The sequence below is a fragment of the Siphateles boraxobius genome, unplaced genomic scaffold (genome assembly GCF_051911475.1).
Source record: "Siphateles boraxobius isolate OS27281-9 unplaced genomic scaffold, OSU_SipBor_1 12, whole genome shotgun sequence".
NCBI lineage: Eukaryota > Metazoa > Chordata > Actinopteri > Cypriniformes > Leuciscidae > Siphateles > Siphateles boraxobius.
In genome coordinates, this window is record NW_027508722.1 from 34905469 (window position 1) to 34929704 (window position 24236).

General features: G+C 41.5%; 2 long non-coding RNA genes, 1 pseudogene and 1 gene segment (V, D, J or C); 3 read left to right on the plus strand and 1 right to left on the minus strand.

The window, feature by feature from the left end:
- The first annotated feature begins 9424 nt into the window (after window positions 1-9424).
- LOC143728631 (Ig kappa chain V region 3368 pseudogene) lies at window positions 9425-9981 on the plus strand (annotated as a pseudogene). The gene is made up of 2 exons (XR_013199853.1): window positions 9425-9563; window positions 9650-9981. The product of XR_013199853.1 is annotated as an Ig kappa chain V region 3368 pseudogene (transcript).
- Window position 9982: 1 nt separating this feature from the next.
- LOC143726705 (uncharacterized) lies at window positions 9983-21889 on the plus strand. Its single transcript, XR_013198944.1, has 2 exons — window positions 9983-10078; window positions 21528-21889. It is a non-coding gene; the product is annotated as an uncharacterized LOC143726705 (long non-coding RNA).
- On the minus strand, window positions 16348-18434 carry LOC143726694 (uncharacterized). Its single transcript, XR_013198933.1, has 2 exons — window positions 18282-18434; window positions 16348-16766 (listed from the first exon to the last, which is right to left on the minus strand). It is a non-coding gene; the product is annotated as an uncharacterized LOC143726694 (long non-coding RNA).
- Window positions 21890-22242: 353 nt separating the features above from the next.
- On the plus strand, window positions 22243-23645 carry LOC143726678 (Ig kappa chain V region 4135-like). The segment is given in 2 exon segments: window positions 22243-22526; window positions 22613-23645. Coding segments are annotated over 2 exon segments (378 nt in total).
- The last annotated feature ends 591 nt before the right edge of the window (window positions 23646-24236 follow it).

Below are 24236 nucleotides of genomic sequence, written 5' to 3' on the forward strand. Positions count from 1 at the left end.
ATCATAGAGGAGCTCAACACCTAAGTGGACATGTTGCATCTCGGATCTTTGCCGAAATGAAGGCAAGCACTAAGTGCAACTTTGCATGGAAACAGCCTTCCCTCTCTGCTGAATTCCAACAGATATTTGAAGAGCTGGTCTGAGGTCTATGACTTGCATTCTGTACACGTCCAAGCGAACGGACAGAGAAGCCAGGGCTGGATCTGCCTCCTCCAGGGCAGCGCTTGCAGGCTCACCACCTGCTCCTATTACGGGAGAGGTAGGAACCTTGGGCACAATCCGAGCCGGGGTCTCAGCTTGTGAGAGTTAGCCGGCCCAGACTCCAGGCACAATACGTTGACCGAAAGCGAGCAAGTCCCTACCCTCTAGTAGAGACCACGCGAGCAGGAGAACTGATATAACAGAATTTTTAACTCACTGCCTGCAGTGGCTCAGGGGCGGTCTCTGCAGTGCAGTCGCACCAGGGACAAGGCCCAAGAGGATAAAGAGGGACACAAGGATTTACAAGACCTTGCTCCTCAGGAACCTGACGATCAGAACGTGCTTCTGCATACTTCTGCAACACGATGAGCGTCGTTTAAACACCGAGGCAACATCATTTTGAGGGTGAAGGAAAACAGCCTACTGCAACCCATTTTGCAGGAAAGAGAGCACTGAAGTGATCGAAAGCTTTCAGGATCTCCTCTGGAGAGAAGACGCACTCAACGACTAGGTTCCACTTCTAAAGGCGTAAGCACTCTACCCAATTCTAGGGGGTGCTCGCAGAAGTGATGGTAACTATCACATGTTCTTGTGATAGCCACCTTAACCTCCGCGTTCAGATGTAAGACCGCCCGGAATCTCCGGGGGAAGAACGTGTGTGCCATCGTGCCCCGTCCCCGAAAGAGTTTTCAGGGGAAGTCAGGAAGGCTGTTGAAGGGAACCAGGTCTAGTTGGGCCAATAAGGGGCAACTATGAAGACCTGTTCCTCTCCTGACTTGGCACGTAGGTGCAAGCGACGGGCGCAAAAGACAGGAGCAATGCTCAACACAACATGTGAAGATCACTGGGCTTCAGGAGCATTTTCTGCTCAGCACTTGGGTGTGACAAGTTCACTGAGCTTCAGGAGCATTCCTGCTCAACACCTGAGTGTGATAAACTCACCGAGCTTCAGGAGCATTTCTGCTCAACACTTGAGTGCGAAGAACTTCACTGAACGACAGGAGCATTTCTGCTCAGCACTTGAGTGTGACAAGTTCACTGAGCTTCAGGAGCATTACTGCTCAACACCTGAGTGTGATAAACTCACTGAGCTGCAGGAGCATTTCTGCTCAACACTTGAGTGCGAAGAACTTCACTGAGCACCAGGAGCATTTCTGCTCAGCACTGCGTGTGACGAATTCACTGAGCTACCTGTGATGAACTCACAGAGCTACAGGAGCATTGCTGCTCAACACCTGAGTGCGATGAACTTCACTGAGTTTCAGGAGCAATTCTGCTCAACATGAAGAGTGATGATTTCACTGACTTGAGCAGGCGCAAGGCGACCATGAGTCGCAGTCACTTTTAGAAGGCTCACTGGGGTTAAACGCATTTCTGCGGGCCCCTGGGGCAGCTGAGACCCAGTGTTTGTCCAAGGGTAGTCCGCTCGGTTTACCCAAACACTGGCGGAAAAATAAAACCGGGGGGGGGGGCAACTGAGCGGCCCCGGAATGGTCATGACCCAGCCGGACCCAGGGGATGGAGTCTCCACTGCCCTGGCTATAACTGTCGTGAGGCTCGATGGCGGCACGATTGAGTAAGCGGGAGGAGTGGAACAAGGCGCCCTCAGAAGCGTCTGACTCCAAGGAGGAGGTGACGGGTGAGTTTGTGACATGCAGGGGAAGCTTGCGCAACGGTCGCAATGTCTAACAACTCGAGGCACGAATGCCCGTGTAGTCGGGGGTCGCCCAGGCCCCCGTTAAAACACGCCCTTTGTACATGGCCCCTCTGTTGAAGAGGGTTTGGCAGCAGACCGGGATGAACTATAGTCACACAGGGTGAGCTGCTCTGCCACGGTCACCTCGGGACTCGATCGTGAAGCTAGCGCTGAAGCGGTCACATATGGAGGAAGCCAAAGGCTGCGACTACCATATACCCCAGGAGCCTCTGAAAGTTCTTTCAGTGGGACCCTTTCTCACTTCAACACCAGCTGAACACATTCTCATTGGAGAGACATGTTGGACCGAGTACCTCTCCAAAACTAAGAAAGAGATCTTTCAGCCCGCGGGCGAGACTACTCTCTTCCAGTTGACCTGACGACCCAACGGGCTCTGGAGCACTCGAGGGGAAGGACACTGTACTGATACTCCACCCTTAGACGCAACACACAGGATGGCCTGCGGTGCGGGAGGTAGAGATCTGAAGCACATGTCTTTCAGGTCAAAGCTGCAGACCAATCTTGGGCCAAGATGGTCACGACCCACCCCCTAGTAGCACGAAGAACGAGTTTACAACTGGCCTTCGTACCGGCTGGAGGAGCGGCTATATCAAATCCTTCGCCAGCAGGATAAGATAAGCACGCACAAGTCAGGAGCACTGCTCAACACTCGGTGTGATGAATATCACTGAATTTTCAGGAGCACGTCTGCTCAACACCTAATGTGATGCCTATCACTGACTTGAGCGGGGTAGCCGAGCCTGAGGTGGGGCAGCAAAGCAGAGAGAGTGGTGTTAGTGTGCTGTGCAACACTTACCTGTCTCCACAAGCGGCAGGGGGCGCGTGAGAAGGCGGATGACCGGGTCCTCGAACGCACCAAGCTGCCTGCTGGCGACCAAGGGGGAGCTGAGGGGTGTAAGGCTATACAGGGTCACACCCGCCAGACTGGCCCTCTTGGGACCCAGGAACAGATGAAATTGCTCTCTCTTTGAAGTGTGGGTACCGCTTGCTCCGCTTTTTTTTTTTTTTTTTTAGGGAGCCAGCGGCGGAACAGACACACACACAAACAAAGGCTCCACCCGGCCCTCACCCGGGGGGAGGGAGTGATCGTGCCACTCCAAGAGCATCTCATCCATTCCTGGGCGGCCAGCTCCGGAATGCTTTCGCTGTCGCTTGCCACCTGGCTTGGCAGCGCCTGGAGCGGGCTGGGCGTCTCTACTGCGGCCGGCTCCATGCTGAGGCCTGGGTGGAGGCTGCTGCAGAGGGCCAGCAGGAGCGGCGGCCGGAGAACACCCACGGCGACGAGCAGGCGGAGGAGCTGCCACCGGCGGCGGGTGGAGGCAGCAGCTGGCCACCGGGGCAGGATGTGCCGGATGACCTCCGTCTGCGCTTGAGCGGCAGAGAACTGTTTGATGCAGTTCTCCACCGCGTCGCCGACCAGCCCAACCTGGGAAATTGGGGAGACCAGGAACCGAACCTTGTCCGCATCCGCCATACCAACCAGGCTGAGCCAACGAAGGCGCTACTGGACCACCAAGGTGGACATCGCCACACCGATCACGCACGCTACGACACCCGTACCCCGGAGGGTGAGGTCGGATGCTCACCTATGAGCGCACGGTCTGGATTACCCTCGTGCATGCCATGGGTGCCCTAGCCTGCAGCAACGCCATGGCACGCAAGAGGAAGGGGCTTGCCCACAGGCTTTGTAAGCTCTGCCCGTCGGAACAGACGAAACTCACAGGCCTTAGGGGGGAGACGAGGATCCCCCCAAAAGGCAGCGGCCGCCGGACACAGGTGCACCTGTGTCGACAGACCGCTCCAATGGAGGGACACCTCGCAACCCTTCACCGTTCCTCCATCAAGGGTAATGAGGGGGAAAAGCTATTCAGGCAGTTTCTGGCAGAGAAAGATGCTGTTCACCACCTGATAAGCTCTCCATGCATTTCGGGAAAGAAAGGCACTGGGGCGGCGAGCTGAGAACCAGCGCGGGCCGCCCCAAGATACCAAACTCCAGATTCCAACCGAGACTGAACGGGACACGGTGGAGGTTCCACTCGAGCCCGGCAGCCTCGGCGGCCCGTTTCAGCATAGCTGATAATTCTGGATCCGGCTCGGGCAACATTGAACTCCCGGAGGGAGACAATGCAGCCGAGTCATCATCTCTAGAAGTCAGCTCACCCTCCGATGCTGCAATCGGCGTCCTGTCCTCCAGGGGAGCCCCGAGTGAAACCGCTGGCCCACCCATTACAGATGGACCAGCAGACAACACAGGAGGCTCCAGTGGTTGCAGTGGAAGGGAGGAGTGAGGAGCCCACAGGGAATGGTTACCGGGCGGGACATCCAACACTATCCTCCGGTCACCCATCCCACACAGCACCCGAGGGTGGGGCATGGTAATGGGGACTCGCTCTCCGCGAACGAAGGCGAGTCTCGCCCTCAACACTGCGACAGTCATGTTCCCACAGTGAAAACATGAGCTGTCCACAAAAGCTGTCTCAGCGTGCTGTAAGCCAAACACGTGACACAACAGTTGTGACCATCAGAGAGAGACAGGGAACGACCGCACCCAGAAACGCACGGGCGGAATGACATCTTGAAAAAGACGCAAACGCACCCGTGTTGCTCTTTCAGAAAATAGGACCGTCACCAGTGCCGGAGCACACAGGGGAATGACCGCGGCCACAAACATTTAGAAATTTGTTGCTGTTAAAACAGCAGTTGAGAGCTCAAAGCTCGCGATCACCGCAGCACTCGCGCTGTAGAACACCAGCACTGGGAGAGTCTTCCTGAAGAACACCGACACACTCGCTCGTTGTAGACAACAGCACTCTCAGAGACATCAAACGATCGGCTCCGAAGCGAAAGGCAACTAGTGCGTGCATCCACTTCCGTATTTATACCCGCGCCGCGGGGGCGGAGTGTGTGATGCAAATCACGCACGCCAATTACATTGGCTCGTTCAATAGTACTCGAAGAAGACAGGCTTTCTAGCGAGATCCCAATTCAGTCGACCGTCGACTACGTCTGACGTTATCGACTGAAAGGGAACTACAACTGACTTCCAGGCACCTTAGATTAAATCAACTGAAGATAAAAAAAAAAAACATTAAATCTCTCATAATCTCAGCAGAGGAGGATTAAACAACTCAGTATTACCAGCTTCACCTATTAATAACCAGTTAGACCTTATTCTGTCATACTTCTACAAAAGTTCCTATTGATAGTCACCATTATAGTGATTAGTGTTTGCTTTAGTTGGGCTCTTTAACCCTTATTTTTTGTCTTTTTTGGCTGCTGTTACACCGTTTATAAAAATATATTTGCAATAGCAAAGGAAGCCGAGACAAAATGCAGTCAGGTGACTATTGATAGTGATGTAGTCATCATGAAGTCTAATATGAAATCATAAGAAATATAAGACTAATCTGAAATCTATCCACTGATTATTAGTGTTGTGTGATAATAATACATTTAAACTTTGCATTACCAACACTGTGATACTGTAGCATTTTCAGCAAATTCAGCAGTGTTTCTCTAATAAGTTTATAAACACATTGTACATAAATTATACTATACCATTCAGACATTACCAATCAACATATGAATCTCGACAAAGGTGACAGTCAACAAAAAGCTTCATGCAGCAATGCATTCTAGTTGCTTTCTGGTTGCAATTCAAACTATTTGCTTTTATGTTTACTCTTTTTTTTATGTTCAGAGTTTAACTGATTAGTTGATTTTGACCATTGGTGAGGTTTGTATGATGCGAATTGATGTCAAAATGTGTCTCAATGCCCATTCAAATGAAACAATCAATAAACCATCAACATTATCTACACTGTAACAATTTTCCAGGCATTTACAGGATTACAGAGTATTATTTTACAATAAATTACTGTAGTCAGAAATTTACTGTGAAATCATGCATGCTGGGACATTTTGTCAACCACAGAATGATGCTAACATATTTTTTGCCACAATAAATGTTTTATAAAGGTATTGTCACTTCACAGCAACCAAAGAATAAAAAAAGTAAAGTCCAGGGTCAAGATCTCAACTAAAGCTCAAGAAACACTGATCACCACAATGATGACTCCCAAAGAACCTTACAATAAAACTTCAACACTAATGGTGTTAATTACCAAATGACATGGTGCTTCTCAAATGGAGGGCTGCATCCTTCTTAGTTCAGTCCTCCTGAGGCTTCAAAGCTAGAGTCCACTTCAGCTTTAAACGCTAGAATGAGATGGTCTAGTAAATGCGCAAGGCTACATCACACATGTTCAACTCCCCATGACCACGGCCTTCATCTCCGAAAACATTATTTCTGTCTTACATTTCATAATGAATTCAGACAAGCTCTGTGCCAACTAGGTTTCCGTCAGTTCTTTTTTGTGAATTGAAATGTGTGCAAAGGATTGTGTGTGATTTAAGAACGCAAAGGAGACACTTGATGCACTTGACTTCATAAGCCGAATAACGGACGAAAGCAGTCTTCCAAAGATTCTTCAGATTGAGATGGCGTTCAATGCCAGTTGATTTGGCATCAGAGATATGCAGTCTTACTAGTGTAACTGGTCCTACTCGACCAGCTCAGAGCGGGATTTGAACTGGGGTCTGCGGCGTTGAACAAGGATGCTAAAGACTGCAGTCACTAGCACACCAGGGGAGTGAGGTTTACAACTGGCCAACGTCCATTACACTCACCCGTTAAACCTCACAATTTTACAGGTCACGGCACCAAATCTAACCTGTCATACTCAACCTGCTCTATGTGGAAATCGAACCGGGTCCACCCCTCTAAACCTCACTCACATCTAGGTCACGGCACCAAATGTAACCGGTCCTGGTTGATCTGCTACAAGAGGGACTCGAAACGGCATCTCCGATATGGGAGGTAGAGCTGCTAACAAGGCCGCTAAAGACCGCAGCCTTTAGCGTCAGTCGCTAGGGTGCCTTTTGAAGCCAGGGGAGTGAGGTTTACACGCTCAGCTCTTACTGGCCTACGTCCATTACACTAGGATGCAGTCTTCTGTTTGAGAAGCATGCTCAGTTGTGCTAATCAAGGTGTTCTGGGTTACTTGGAAAATTAGGAGGGCTGGAGACCCCTGATCTAAAAGGTTTTATATATGAAGCGTCTGACAGAACCATTTAGGGCTCTATGTAGAAACTGAACTGAATTTATCTAGTTTTATCAAGCTTCTCAAAGTGGTTGAGAAACATTTGTGAAGAGCAGAAGCCAATCAATAGACAAAATGATCTTGCACTATTTGACACATTGCTTATTTGGGGACACTTAATATTCAACAATATTATTGATTTGACTGCACTGACGCTATCAGATGAGAACTAAACTGAGCTTGACAATGACATCACTGATTTATAGATTAAATTAACTAAAATAATAATGGATGATCTTTACAACAGAACTTAATCAACACTCAACTGACTTCAGCTGAACAATGACACTATATTTTTCAACCAAAATGAATTCTGTTTTGCATCACTGAATCATTTTCCTGTTATAACTGTAAAGCCGCTTTGAAACAATATGTATTGTATAAAGCGCTATAGAAATAAAGGTGATTTGCACTGGCTGCTCACTTTCTAACTCCTACTTCAACTGTATTAAAATTCAAAACAACAAGGCTTTCTCATTTAAATTGCATAAGTGTGCAGAGAAGATTCTTACACGTTCACATTTGGTCCATCCACTATATCTTCAGTATTTAGCTGAATCATCCAGTGAAGTAAACAGCAGCTCTTATCATAACATCTTATCACATGCAGTTTCATAGAGCTCATTTTAGTGCAAATCATTTGCATTTCCATTCAACATCCTGTAAGATGAGAGCTGGTCTGATATTTATCTTCTATCATATTTTTTATATTTTCACCCAATACCTTAAACAAGGTTTTAGGTATAAAATGTGTTATGTTTAAAAATGACACTTCCAAATAATGTGATGCACATTTTTAAACATTAAAGGGTTAGTTCACCCAAAAATGAAAATTAAGTAATTAATTACTCACCCCCATGCTGTACCAACCCCGTAAGACCTTCGTTCATCTTCGGAACACAAATTAAGATATTTTTGATTAAATCTGAGAGGTGGATCACTGCTACATAGGCTGCCAGAGGGAATGAAACTTGACGCCCCAGAAAGTCATTAAAGAACATGTTTAAATATTCCATGTGCCTACAGTGGCTCAACTATAAGTTTATCAAGCGACGAGACTACTTTTTGTGCGAAAAAAACACATAAATAACGACTTTATTCGACTATTCCTTTTCTTCCTTGTGGGCCTTGAGACGAGAGTTCAAGAGATTTCCACGACGCATGCGCGAGAACTGAGAAGAGGACGTTCTTCTTCTATTACTTCTTGTTCAGTTCTCGCGCATGCGTCGTGGAAATCTCTTCAACTCTCGTCTCAAGGCCCACAAGGAAGAAAAGGAATAGTCGAATAAAGTCGTTATTTATGTGTTTTTTTCGCACAAAAAGTATTCTCGTCGCTTGATAAACTTATAGTTGAGCCACTGTAGGCACATGGAATATTTAAACATGTTCTTTAATGACTTTCTGGGCCGTCAAGTTTCATTCCCTTAGGCAGCCTATGTAGCAGTGATCCACCTCTCAGATTTAATCAAAAATATCTTAATTTGTGTTCCGAAGATGAACGAAGGTCTTACGGGGTTGGTACAGCATGGGGGTGAGTAATTAATGACTTAATTTTCATTTTGGGCTGAACTAACCCTTTAAAGGTGCTTCTAGCTTGCGCGCCAAACCTCCATTGCAAGCATGAGTTTTAAAAAACTCACAGATTAATTTGTAGTTAAAGTCATCAGCCATATCACTCTGTAGCCCAAGACTGACCCACTGAAGCTAAGCAGGATTGAGCCTTGATGGGACACCTCCTGGGAAAGCTAGGTTGCTGCTGGAAGAGGTGTTAGTGAGGCCAGCAGGGGGCGCTCACTATAACACTCCAGCACAGTGACGGGGACACTGTCAAAAAGTACCGTCCTTCAGATGAGATGTTAAACCGAGGTTCTGACTCTCTGTGGTCATAAAAAATCCCAAGATGTCCTTTGGGAAAAAGAGTAGGGGTGTAACCCCGGCATCCTGGCCAAATTTGCCCATTGTCCATCATGGCCTCCTAATCATGCCTATACACTGATTGGCTTCATCACTCTGTCTCTCCACCAGTAAGCTGGTGTGTGGTGGGCGTTCTGGTTGATCTGGTTCATCATTGCGACCCCTCCCCTCAGCTGTAAAGCAATAGTGTCATTCAGCTCAAATTAGTTCAGTCTTGATGTAAGTTAGTTAAAAGTTAGATAAGTTATCACATCATTATGAATGATAAAAACTATGCCTATGATTATTGTAAGTTTTTAAAGTTCACACTTATTGGCGAATCATGATGATTACATGACATACTTGATGTTGTGTTTGACAGGATGAGAAGAACGAGCTCCTCCTGAACTTTCATTTACAGCATCATTTAAATAAAGTATTTGTCCATTTGCATATTGATCAGATCTTCAGTGTGTGAGAGTGTTTATAGTGCTGTGAGTTTAACACTTCATCACTGACACACACAACAATCTTCATCAACATGACCTTCATCATCATCTTCATCTGGACTCTCACAGCGTTTGCTCAAGGTTTGTGGAGCACAAGTTTGATATTAATTCATTTCTTAAAGTATATTGTCAAAGTTTTGAGTGTATTTTCTTGTTGTGTGTTTCAGAGTGTAGAGGACAGATCACCGTCACTCAGAGTCCCTCAATAACAGCAGAACAACCAGGACAAACTGTGACAATCAAATGTAAAACCAGCAGTGATGTACTCAGATATAGATCTGGGAATGAAGGTTTATCCTGGTACTTACAGAAACCTGGAGAAGCTCCTAAACTCCTGATTTATTTTGTAAACTTCCCCCAGTCAGGAACTCTGTCTAGATTCAGCGGCAGTAAATCATCAGGGAGAGATTTCACTCTGACCATCAGTGGAGTCCAGACTGAAGATGCTGGACATTATTACTGTCAATGTCACCACCACATCATCGATAAAGATGTGTTCACACAGTGATAAAGAGTCGTACAAAAACCTCCGTCAGTCAGAGTCTCAGTGACTGAACTGAAACTGCAGCTGCTCAAACACTTTCACACACTCAACAGTGCAGAAACACACACAGTCCAGCACAACAAGATCTTTTATGTGTTTCTACATCCAGTACAGGTGAATTGTGGGTTTTTTGTCTTATTCTTTTACGTAATCATATTAATTTCAGGGGCGCTGCACTGTGGCGACCTGTAGAAGCAGGAACGTCGAAACAGCAACATGGTTTGTTCGTGTTTGCTTTAGTTTGTATGACTTCTCTCCAAAAGTTCTAAAGTTCTCTTCTCTCTATCTCATGTTTGTGAACTATTTGATTGTTATTCCTTGGATATTTTGTGAGAGGACAGCGTTGGAATGGAGAGGCTGCACTATAGTCGGGACTTTCTTATGGAGTAAGTAAGTAAGTAAGAAAACTTTATTAATCCCAAGGGGAAACTCATTCGCCACCATTGCACATTACAGACACCACAAACAAATAAACATTAAAAAACAACAACAATCAATAGAAGAAATTACACAATATCATTAAACAACCTAACTGCATTTGGAGTAAAAGACCTTCTAAATCGCTCTGTAGAACACCGAGGCATTATTCATCTTCCACTAAATGAGCTTTTAAGTCCACTAAAGATACAATATAGTGGATGACCTTTGTAACGCATAATTATTTTTAATATTACCCTTGTTCTCTTTTCCACAGTAATCTCCAGTGAATCAGGATTAAGGCCAATAACCGAGCCTGCCTTTCTAATCAATTTATTAATCCTATTTTTATCATCGACAGTGATACTACATCCCCAACAGAGCACTGCATGAAACAAAACACTAGCTACAATTCCCTGATAAAAAAACATAAAGAAGCTTCCTACATACACCAATAGAACTTCCTCAGAAAGAATAGTCTTGATTGTGCCTTCTTAAACACAGCCTCACTATTCTTCTTCCAGTTCAGTTTACTGTCCAAATGGACACCAAGATATTTATAAGACTGAACAATCTCTACTTTCTGACCGTTAATAATCACTGGTTCTATCACTTCTTTTTTTCTTCTGAAATCAATGATCAACTCCTTAGTCTTCTCCACATTCAATTTTCATCACACCATCTAACAAATAACTCAACCTCTCTTCTATAGTCCACATCGTTGCCTTGATTAATTAAACCCACAAGGGCAGTATATCATCTGAAAACTTTTGTAGACAACATGAATTCTGAGTGTGCCTGTAGTCAGCTGTATACAAAGAAAACAGAAAAGGTGATAAAACTGTGCCTTGAGGGGCTCATGTTTTAGTTAAAATAATGTCAGATATTTTATCACCCAGCCGAGCAAACTGTGTTTGGACTGTATTCAGACTCAAATCAGTGTTCTCTGTTGTACAGCCTCTTTCAGGTATTTAATCCTGTACAGAGAGTTCCTCTCTTTAGGCGTAGTGAAAGACGAGATGAATTACATCTTTTTCCATCACTTAATATGAAAGTACTCTGTCCTGTTAGTTGTTGTACTGACAACGGATCAGTGAACCGGGCTTCTTCTTGTTTCACATCAAAAGGCTTTCTTGTTCTCACCTTATTTCAAACTGCAATTTTAAAGGAACACGCCAACTTTTTTGGACTTTATCTTATTCACCGTATCCCCCAGAGTTAGATCAGTCCATACATACCTTTTTCATCTCAGTGCGTGCTGTAACTCTGTTTGACGCACCCACCGCTAGCCTAGCTTAGCACAAAGACTGGATGTGAATGGCTACAGCTAGCATATTAATCCCAATAAGTGACAAAATAACGCAAACATCTCAGGTGCTGCGGTTATCACTCCGCCCATGTCGCAGTGCTTCGCCTTCTGAGAATATAGTTCCCAGTATTTATAAGGTTAAAAGATGTCTGTGTCTCATATGACCTTGTTATTTGTACACTCTGTGACTATACAAATCACAACATGTAAATAGGAAAATGTTTGCGTTATTTTGTCACTTATTGGGATTAGTATGCTAGCTGTAGCCATTTACATACAGCTAGGCTAGCAGTGGGTGCGTCAGACAGAGTTACAGCACGCACTGAGATGAAAAAGGTATGTATGGACTTATCTAACTCTGGGGGATAAGGTGAATAAGCTCAATAAGTGAATAAGTCCAAAAAAGTTGGCGTGTTACTTTAAGAAATTTAGATAATCTCTAATGATCAGTGTATTGTCAGTAACATCTTATAACATTATTATAACATTCTTTAAGCAACCTGTTGAACCGTCCAATGGCCCTGTTAGCCTGAGGTAATAAACACTGTCTTTATGTTCTTTATTCCCTGTGTTTTCACAAAATCAGCAAAGGTTTCCTTCTCGAGAAATTTCAGAACAGTCTCTGCCGTTACCAATGAAGCAAAATCAACTTCTGGCCATTTGCTGAAATAGTCAATCAGTGTTATTGCAAACTTACAGTCAGTATCTCCCTTCTCGAAAGGTTGAAATGGGCCTTTCATGAACCCCACTGGCTGCACTGGAGCTGTGAATGTTTTGGCCGATTTATCACTGGCTTGTCACACAGATAGGATTGTGAGAACAAGATCGTCCATTCGTGGCCGCCAATACAACTCCCTCAGACACTGTTTGGTTCGAACCCACAGACTGTAAATAAAGATGGACGACGCACCTTCACTCTCTTCTATTGTAGAAATGCGAAGTCCCAAACCGCAGAATCGGTTAGTCCAGTTTACTGCAGAACAACTTATATCGGTGTGAAATATACAGTTATGGACATGTAGAAAGTTAAGTTGTAGCTCCAATCTCCTCCTGAAAATCCCCCAAAAAGTGACTACTTCGTTTACAGAATCTGTCAATCATGGCGTCACATTCCCGTTTTTGTAGCATCAAATAACTAACTAAGACCAAACTTATTTCAAAAACGAACACTTAAACTTACATCAGCGTGATAAAAACTACCTAAAATGACAGAAAACATCTTTGGAGTGTAATTTGATTGTTTAGTTTCCCTCGCGTCCCATTAGACTTCATGGAGAAGAGAAGGCCGGGTTTATGAGCTATACTGGGACCACCAGGAGGCGATTGAGACGCATTGGCCTAACTTTTCAGCACTTGTGTGGTGCACTTGTTCGCTCCAGCCCCTGATGTCCCTCATGTGTCAGGAGGATGAGGCATTCCCGCAGTGCAATATGAACAATCAAACGATTCCCTCTGAAAATCAATGGAGATTCAACAACCAGTTCATGTCTAACAGGAAAGTTTAGGCCAACCTGACTGAATTGTCCGGCATAACTGTGACAGTTCTGGACAGTTCTCGCATTCAGCTTTAGGATTCCACACTCATGCTTCATCAAAAGTAGTACCTTGATCTGGCAGAGTATAAAACAGGCGCTGGCCTTTCGTCCCCAAGCAAAGCAGCAAGACCACTCGTCTGCGTATCTCCCATGCATCTCCATAAAGATTTTCTGCCACATTTCAAATGGACTCGGTGGTTCCCCATTGACAGTAAGAGACAGGGGTTTGCTCGGCACCGAGGCGCTCATCCTCATCGTCAATTTGTGGTGTTTTCACCCTTTTAACAGAACACACTCCATGCGGGGTAAAACCATAGACTGTAAAAAAAGATGGACAACGCAACTTCACTCTCTTCCATTGTAGAAAAGTGAAGCCGCCAATGTCCCAATATGGCTCTGTCACAGTAACAGAAGGAGAAGACTCAGATCTAACGTAAAACAACAGTGTCTTTTATTCAAAGGAAGTTCAATGAAGCAGCGTGGTAAACAGGTGAACATGGGATTCAAAGTAGCAGGTTTGCACTTAGCTTTAACATTCACAGATCTTTGTTGGTTTTAGGTGCTGACTGGTGTGCTGTGCAGATGAAGGAATGACAGGAGATGAAGAAGGACTGAGGACAGGTAAGTCTCCAAGGTGAGTATTCGAGTAAGTCTTTCCATAGGTATAGATGAGACCAGACGAAGGTGCTAGTGTGAAGTAACTTCTTCTTCTTCTTCTTCTTTTTACTGGCGACTTGCAACCATATGGAGCATTATCGCCACCTACTGTATCTTAATTACATATACTTAAATCCTTGTGTCCAGTCCAGTTTGTAGTAAAAAAGATGAGACGTGTTTAAGCACCATCTTTCCGGAGTTATTTGAGAAAATAGTTATAATGTCCATTTGTTTAATTCCTTCATGTTCCAGTCCTTTCCTTAAAGCCAGTCTTTGAGTTGAGTATTTAGTGCACACAAACAGCACATGTTCCACAGTTTCCAGATGAATGTTTTCCAATAAGGTGCAGAGATGCATTTAACTGTGTGTGACCTATCTAATTCTGCTAAATTGACACTGTTCTCTCCTGCTCTTCCCCAATGACTTTTCCTCACACACTTTCTGCTGTATCTCGTATAAATGTCTTCCTTTATTTCCATTATCCCATAAACTCTGCCACTGTATCTTAACTGTGCTCCGTACATATGATTTGATCTCTACTTTGCTAACTGGTACTGCCACCTCTACCTGATTAACTTTCAACCCATTTTTAGCTAAAGTATCTGCCATCTCGTTCCATTGGATGCCAATGTGTGCTGGGACCCATAAAAACTCGACATCAATCCCCAGACTACTTACTCTGTATAAAGATAACAGAATTTCATACATAATATCCTCCCTACATTTTGGCATTGCACTTTTGAGACTAGCCAGAGCAGCACTTGAATCTGAACAAATTAGCATTGTCATGGGTTTAGTGTGAAGTAACTGTTTATATGAGTCCTACTGAGCATGTGCAGGTGATTATAATTGGGGTGATAATGATCTAGTGGGCGGAGCTGACAGGTCTGGTGATGTGGATGGCACTGAGACTGTGACAGGCACTAATTATGGGACTGAGTCTGCGCAGTAATGAGAGTGAAGTGCAGAACAACTCATGTCGGTGTGAAATTAATCATGGAAATGTAGAAATTAAAGTTAAAGCTTCAATCTCCTCCCGAAAAAAGTCAGTTGATGCCTCAGTGACTACTTTACCCAGAGAAGCTGTCAATCTCCTCTATCAACCATGTTGTCACACGCTCGCTTTTATAGCATTAAAAAGCTACTTTAAAAAACAAACAACTGAATTTACATCAGAGTAACAAAAACTACATAAAACGACAGAAACTATCTTTGGAAAAAAAATAATTTGAAGTGTAAATTGATTGTTTAGTTTGTTAAACATCCCATTCCATTACATGGAGAGGCCGGGGTTTATGAGCTATACTATAGTATTAATACTGGGCTATATTGTGATATTATGAGCTATACTGGGACCACCTGGGGTGATCAAGACGTTCTGGCTTCAATTTTCAGGACTTGTGTGCAACTAACACTAAGGATGCGTCCGAAATTGCGAATCTTTCTTGAATAAGTAATTACTTCACGACCGCAAAAAAAGTACATTCTATAGTACTAATGAGTATAGTATGAATGTAATCCAGACGTACTACATTCGCCATGTTGTAATTATCATGTGATCTACAGTGTCAGTTGCATCTCTTCACTGTTATTCATAAATCCTCTCCTGTGGCCTCATGGGATAGTAAAGTGTCCATCGTATCACACTTCAGCATCTCACCGGAAGTAGTAGGTCAATCTGGGGACGTACATGAGTACTGTAAATTTGGACATACTTCTTTTGTCACATACTGCTTTTCACCGACTATATAGTAGTGAAGTATGTGATTTCGGATTCAGTTTAAACCCTTATTCTTTTTCGTCGCATTATTCAACAATTTCTCTCTAGAGCCTAAAGTGGTGCAGTTCCACATTATTATATCTGTTATAGTAAGCAATTAATATGAATTGAACATGAAGTATTGTATACTTCTCAACACAACAGATCTGATCTGTGACGGACGGGTTTGAGTAAAATATGCTCTGAATCAGAGAAAACTGAGCGTGTAAACTGATGTGAAATCAAACAAACCATATATTGGTTGTTTTGTACAATACACTATATGATAAAGTCAATTTAACAAAGATGTTTTTGAGCCTTTTTAGGCCTAGCTATTTATTACTCATAACTCATTTTAGCAGAAGTGAAACTGTTCCAGTTCAGAGCGTTGAACCAGTAAAAGAGTGAAACTGTGAGTTTGAGGTGAAAATCTCATTTGCATTGTCAGGTTTAGTGATTGTGATGGTCTCAGAATAGAGCAGCTCGTCTCCAGTGACCATGTTCAAACCCCAAGAGCTTCATTTGACATTTACTGCTGAATGCAGCTGTTCTCAACTATTACAATCAATCAAAAGCAGCTGAAACTTTAGTGCAGGACTTTGAAGCAACGACACACTGATCAATGATGCAGTCCAACACACATGTAAGGCGTTCAGATGAAGCTTTATTGAATGAACAGCAATGGCAGCACATTGACAGACTGCTTCAGTATTGAGCTGTAAATCACGTGACGCTCAGATACGCTGGTCTTCACTGGAGAAACATCAGCACTCGGAGCTCTTGAGGAACGAGGCGTCGTGAGGAGCTCCGGCATGTGTTGCTCTGCAGATCAAGCGCTGTGCGCCTTCCCAGCGTGCTTTGCTGAGGCTCAGGACGCTGCTGCGACTGTAGAGACCGTCCCGCTCGCTCTCTGCGCTGGTCTGAACCCCCTCGGTGACCTCTGACCCGTCCAGCGTCCAGCTCACCGTCGCCCCCTGTGGAGAGTAAGAGCTGAGCAGGCAGAGCAGAGCGGAGGAGTCTCCAGAGACCAGCAGAGACACGGAGGGAGACACGGAGGGCCCGGCTGAAACACACACACACACACACACACGCACACGCACACACACACACACACACACACACACACACACACACACACACACACACACACACACACACACACACACACACACACACACACACACACACACACACACACAGAGCTTGAAAAACATTGTCCAAGTAAATTGATGATTATATTGTGATGTCGTTATACGATCTAGAAAACAAATTTAAATGATAATTTCAATATTATTTTGTATTTTGAAAATAGAAATAGAAATAGAATAGAAAATTCTGCTATTCAGACACTCATAAACAAACATCAGCAAATTTGAACATTTAAGTCGTTTAAATTATTAATTTTCAAAATGCTCTTCAACTAAATTTCTTTTTGCCTGATGAAAATTATAAAAATTTGATTTATTTTGTCTGCATTATACAACTTTTGTTTCATGCGTTTAACAAAGCCCTTAATAGTTACATTTACCAAGAATTATAGACGAAACTTTGAAGAAATAATTGAATAGATTGTAAAGTATCTGCAGTCAATACATGAAATGAACTAAATTTTAGCAATAACAAGATGAAAAATTATATTTAAAAACATTTATATGAATGTAAAATTGTAATATTAAATAAATGAAAAGAATATACTCATTTGAATTTTCTCAGAATTAAGTTACAGAACATTTTAATCTCAATCTAATTTTTAAAAATATTGTCCACACGAAAATTGATTAATACATTTTGATTTATTCATAAGATTTAGAAAACAAATAATATAAAAAATTTATTTTCAGCATTAAGTTTATTTTTAAAAATATTCTTCTATTTTGTTACTCACAATCAATCGTAATTTTTAGCTGATTTTCAATTACTTTTTTTTTATTCTTCCGTTGAGACACAATCATAATCATCAGCAAACTTAATCGTTTAAATTATTGATTTTTAAAATGCTCATTAACAAATTTCTCTTTGTCTGATGGTAATGTAGTAAAAAGCACAATCATGTCATCTTTACTGTAGTTTCACCGCACTGCTTTCATTCATAGACATTATCCTGAGTTTAGTTTCAAAATATTCTCCATTTAATCAATACTGATTATTACTGAATGTACACTGTAAGAAATTATAATAATTTTAAAAATCAAAGACTGAAAATGCTACGGTAAAAATGATTAATTGGTAAACTGTTTGTCCCTTTGCTGTATATAGTGAAAACTGTAATAGATTTAATTGGATATTTCATGTAATTTTACAGTAAAAATAACAGGTCTGGCAAACAAAGCTGCCTTTTTCTTACTGTAAATGTTACCGATTTTTTATAATGTATCAAGTTTAAGATATATGCATAAATATAAATAGGTTTTCTGAAGAAAATTTTGACAAAAAAATGATTTGAAATAGTAAAGCTTTTCAATAATATGTTTTTGTAATAAATTAAGAATATTGTTGCCAAATGCTGTTAAATAACCTTAAACCTTTTTAAAAACACACACATCATACATTTTTATTAAATAATTTAAGAAAGACTCACAGGTTCTGATCGTCAGTTTAGTTCCTCCACCGAAAGTCCACCACAGTGTTTCATTCTAGTGAAAGCGTCGTACAAAAACCTCCGTCACACTCAAATGAACACACACTCCAGCAGAGAAAGAGACAAACGACACACACACACACACACACACACACACACACACACACACACACACACACACACACACACACACACACACACACACACACACACACACACACACACTGATATGAGACTCAACAGCAGATCTTCTCAACATCATGATTATTGAACTGAAGTGACTTTCACAAAAACAGCCTCATCGTCTCTAAATGTCTCTTAATGCATGAAAACTATTACTGTAAATCTAAATAAATAATATAATTATAAAGACTCTGATCATTACACATCTAAATTAAGAGTTTCTAAATGATCGTGTGTTTCTCAAAGCATTTGAATAAGTTTTGATGACCTGTGACCTCTGGAATGACCTTTGCCCTCTCATGGAGTTCACAGTGAAATACTCGTTTCTTTTAGTGATGAAACTCTGTCACTCGATTCATCAGAAAGTCTGAACTCTGAAGCAGAGACTCATGCAGAATAAAGAAGAAATGATTTCTAAACTTCTAAAGAAGTGAAAACACACTCCATCGGATCATGAGAATAAAACACATTAAAGGCCATAAACTGGATGAGTTTCGTCTGCATGTTCATGTTCATGTGTGTTTTCCTCCAGCTGGTTTTTGCTCAGAGAGTCACTTTGCATCGGCACGTGTTTCAGCTCTCCGAGTGTTTATAGCCTTCAGACTCACACACTTTATAACACACGGCTGTTTACCACGGTACACACCCATCAAACACCATGAATCTCTTCAGCGGCTTCATCTGGATTCTGACAGCTTTTATTCCAGGTAACAGAAGTCAAAGCTCGTCATTTCTGAGTCTTTTATGTTCATTTCATTTGATGAAACTCATATAATGTTGTTGTCAACAGCATCCAGAGGAATCACTGTGACTCAGCCTGAAGTTGTGACTGTTTCTGAAGGACAAGAAGCCACTATAAACTGTAAAACTGATCCTGGGATATATAGCTGGGGTTTACATTGGTATCAGCAGAAACACGGAGAAGCTCCTAAACTCATCATTCATCAGGCAGATGTACTCTATGATAACAGTCTCAGTCGATTCAGTGGGAATGGAGCACGAGGAGGAACAGATTTCACTCTGACCATCAGTGGAGTCCAGACTGAAGATGCTGGACATTATTACTGTATGAGTCGACACGAGATCAACAGTAAATATGTGTTCACACAGTGATAAAGAGTCGTACAACCTCCATCAACCTCCGTCAGTCAGAGTCACAGTGACTGAACTGAAACTGCAGCTGCTCAAACACTTTCACACTCAACAGGATTTTCGTTGGTATTACATGAAATAGAAAGCATTTATTTCAGTTTTTCACATGCTACTGTAAATATGAATCTATAACACTCTTTATCTTATTAAATTGATGTAACACTAGAGGTTCATAATTTGTCCGCATGTTCTTGTTTCATCATGTTTCTGCAGGTGTTTTCATGCTCCACTGACTGAAGTTTATTTATCAAATGTGAGCTAAAGCCCTGATCTAATGAAAGACCTGAAACAAAAATGACACAAAGAACTCAAAGATACAATTATATTTTATTTAATGACTGAGTTTTAATAAAATCACACACACACACACACACACACACACACACACACACACACACACACACACACACACACACACACACACACACACACACACACACACACACACACACACACACACACACACACACAAAAAAAACACTGAACAAACTGAGAATGCATCTTTTCTACAGTCAAACCAAAAAATATTCAGACACCAGATATAATTTTTTATATTCTTTTTTGTGTGTGTGCAGGACACTATAGTTCATTTATGTAAGTGAGGATAGCAAAATAAAGTAAACTGTGACATATTATACCCAAATATTCTTCATTCAGTGACTACCAGTAAATTTGATAAACATTTGGGACCAAAAATTATTCAGACAATTTGACCTGACCATGTTTTGCTCAAAGTTATCTGACATTATCAAGATGAATTTGTTCTGACACAGTTTATTATTTGTCATATTTGATTACCATTTTATAGCGAATAAACTGTGATAATGTGAGAAATGTTGAAGGTGTCTGAATACATTTTCGGTTTGACTGTATATATTCTATAAAGTATAACATCATCAGTTTGGTGTCGCTGCTGAAAGTGAACCACAGTGAAATAAACTAATAGATCAGCAGAAGAAAAACCTCCTGAACGCTTCACTAACTGAACTTCACACAGATCAACATCTGTAACATCTGTAACATCTGTAACATCTGTAACATCTGTAACATCTGTAACCAGAGGCGTGGGACTGGGGTTAAACCAGTACTGATTACCAGAGCCTCAAGGGGAGAGAGGGCCCTTGAAAAGTCTGGAATATATTTTTATTTTACCTGGATATTTTCATCTCCTAATTAAATTTCATAATGAATGTCAGACGAAATGCAAAGTTAGTGACACTTTTCAGTCCTAACTAACTTTGCATTTCGTCTGACATTCATTATGGAATTTAATTAGGAGATGAAAATATCCAGGTAAAATAAAAATATATTCCAGATTTTTGAATAACTGATTAACTTGCTGAATAACTTGCTTGATTGACTGACTAAATTTGTATACAAAAAAAGTAAAGACTATCTAAGGTCTCACGGTCCCACCCCTTGCTAATGCGCCAAATGGTTTAGTCCATCCGTTTGCATTTTGTTTATGTTAGTTAGTTGAGCATCTGGTGGAGTGCAAACTTCTGCTGTAGAAATGTCTTTCTCAAAGAAAGCCAAATCAGGCCACCAAAAAAGAAAGGAAACAAAATGAGGGGAAACAATTGGTAACTGACTTCTTTTCTAAGAAAGGTGAGCACAAACTAGAACACGAAATATATAGTGCTAAACTGCTTGAATATCTCCGCGATCGTTAGCGCTGAAAATGAACTGAGAAAACCCATTGAAAGAGCAGAACATAAACTTTCAGATGATAATTTGGTTATACATGTAATCTCAGTAACATGGGGGCCCATCAGGAATGCCTATGCATAGGGCCCGTGATCTTGTGCTACGCCCCTGTCTGTAACAACTGTAACATCTCTAACATCTGTAACATCTCTAACATCTGTAACAACTGTAACATCTGTAACATCTGTCCTTCTGTACCAGCAGACGAAGCCTCGTCCCTCAATGTCTCCAGAGACTCTGTTATTCCCGGACTTCATTTCCCAGAACTCCCTGCTCATTATTGATCTGTTTCAGTGTGTCTTGGTTCATTTAGTTCATCACTGTCTATTAAATGTGTTTTGCCTGTATTCAGTGTGAAGTCTTGTTTGTTCTGGTGTGTGTGTTACTGTCAGCATTCTCGTCAGTCTCTTTGTTTCTGGTGATTCTCTCAGTCTGAGTCTTGGGTTTCTCGTTCTCGTCTGCATCTGTGGATTTTGTTCGGACTGATAACGTGTGTTTTGACGCTCGGCCTGATATGGACTATGACTTTGGATTATACTTGTAAATAAACTGCATTTGTATCCTCACTCTCTGCTGAATGCTGTTTCCACCATCAAAACATCACAACATCAAATCACTGACTTCACCGGCTTTATGAAGATCATCATTACTGAATTACTAACTGAATTTATTAAAGTTAACATGTTCATATCATGTGTGACTCACAATCAAACTCAGTTATTCAGTGATTGACAGAGACTCGTGTTTGTGATGATCCTCATGTCTGTTCATAAACTACAGGAACACACATGGATTTGGTGTAAAATTTGGGGATTAACGGCGACGTTTCACTCCAACTACAGTAAAAAATATTCGCAAAGTCTCACAGCAGATATTCAGATTAATATACTGAAGTTGGTCTTTTAGATGCTGAATTGAATTATATAATTTTTAACATTTTGACTATTGTAGAGGATCAAATATTATGAAAAACATTAATTTTTACTCTGTTCTCACTTCAGTAATTGTGTTTTGTGTCTGTTAATGAGTGACTGTCTTCAGGGAAATGATGTGGAGTGTGTTTGCATATTGATCAGATCTTCAGTGTGTGAGAGTGTTTATAGTGCTGTGAGTTTAACACTTCATCACTGACACACACAACAATCTTCATCAACATGACCTTCATCATCATCTTCATCTGGACTCTCACAGCGTTTGCTCAAGGTTTGTGGAGCACAAGTTTGATATTAATTCATTTCTTAAAGTATATTGTCAAAGTTTTGAGTGTATTTTCTTATTGTGTTTTTCAGAGTGTAGAGGACAGATCACCGTCACTCAGAGTCCCTCAATAACAGCAGAACAACCAGGACAAACTGTGACAATCAAATGTAAAACCAGCACAGATGTGTTCAATGATGATTTCTTATTCTGGTACTTACAGAAACCTGGAGAAGCTCCTAAACTCCTGATTTATTATGTAAAAGACCTCGAGTCAGGAACTCCATCTAGATTCAGTGGCAGTGGATCTAACAGTGATTTCACTCTGACCATCAGTGGAGTCCAGACTGAAGATGCTGGACATTATTACTGTCAGAGTTATCATGAGACCGACAGTGGTGATTCGGTGTTCACACAGTGATAAAGAGTCGTACAAAAACCTCCGTCAGTCAGAGTCACAGTGACTGAACTGAAACTGCAGCTGCTCAAAGGAGGATCTGAAATAACATCGTCACACTTGCATCTGAAATAAAACCATATAAATTAATCTGACACTCTTAATAATTATAGAGGTCAGAAAGAGATTTTGTGCTCTTATAGATCAGTGACACATTTGAGATCTGAGTGATTTCACTTTGCCATATTTGCCTCATTTTATTAATAATAGATCTTAATTTTCATAATACTCAGTATCCTAACATGTCATTTGTTTATTATTCACTGTATTCATACTATATACTGCAGACAGTAAGAGTTTTATATTAGCTTCCTGTATTAATTGTAGCCCTTGATCAACAGTTCAGTTTAAGGCAAGGCAAGTTTATTTATATTGCACATTTCATACACTATGGCAATAAAAGTGCTTTACAGAAAGGAATTAAAATAATCACAAAATAAAAGCAATGAAAATCAAAACAGTTATAAAATAAATTAAAAGAGATATATGATACAGTTAAATGAATTAAAAGAGTAAAAAGATGATACATAGATAAACTTCTCATCTGGCAAAACACCGGTGTATCATATTTCCACAACTCCCAGTTTTACTCTGATTTCCCCATGCTGGTAACACTGTGTGTGTGTGTGTGTGTGTGTGTGTGTGTGTGTGTGTGTGTGTGTGTGTGTTTCTCCTGTATGGCGTGTGGAAAGTGCCTTGGATTTCCTACCGAAGGAGACAGTCGTGTATTTGTACGTGAGAGAAGGAGTACGTCACACCACAGACGCGTGACACTATAACGTCACCAACACAATATATTAATGTCTTATCCTCATGGTTTTTTCTAGCTTTCTATCTTTCTTATCAATCATTGTTAACTATTTTCTTTTACTTTCCTATGTGTTCTTGATACATGTTGTGTAGAAAGTCTGCAACCTTTCAGTGTGACTTCATTAACTGACCAAATCTGAATGATTATTCCTGTGGCCAATCTCTGTGTTTGGATATAAGAAGCCTCTCTCTGACACACACATGTCCTGTGAGCAATTGTTGAGTTGTTGACAATAAGTTCCTTTTGCTTGTTTGATATGTTTGATATTTTGAATAGTCCTACATTAAATTCTAGTTTGTTTAATTTCTTTGATCATACATATTTATTTAATTTGTTAAAGCTGATTTTAGATTTTTTAAAACATGCTAATGTGTTTGTATTACATTAATTGATTCTATTTTATTTATGGTTTTATAAGAAACTAACAATAACATCACTTGTCATCAAT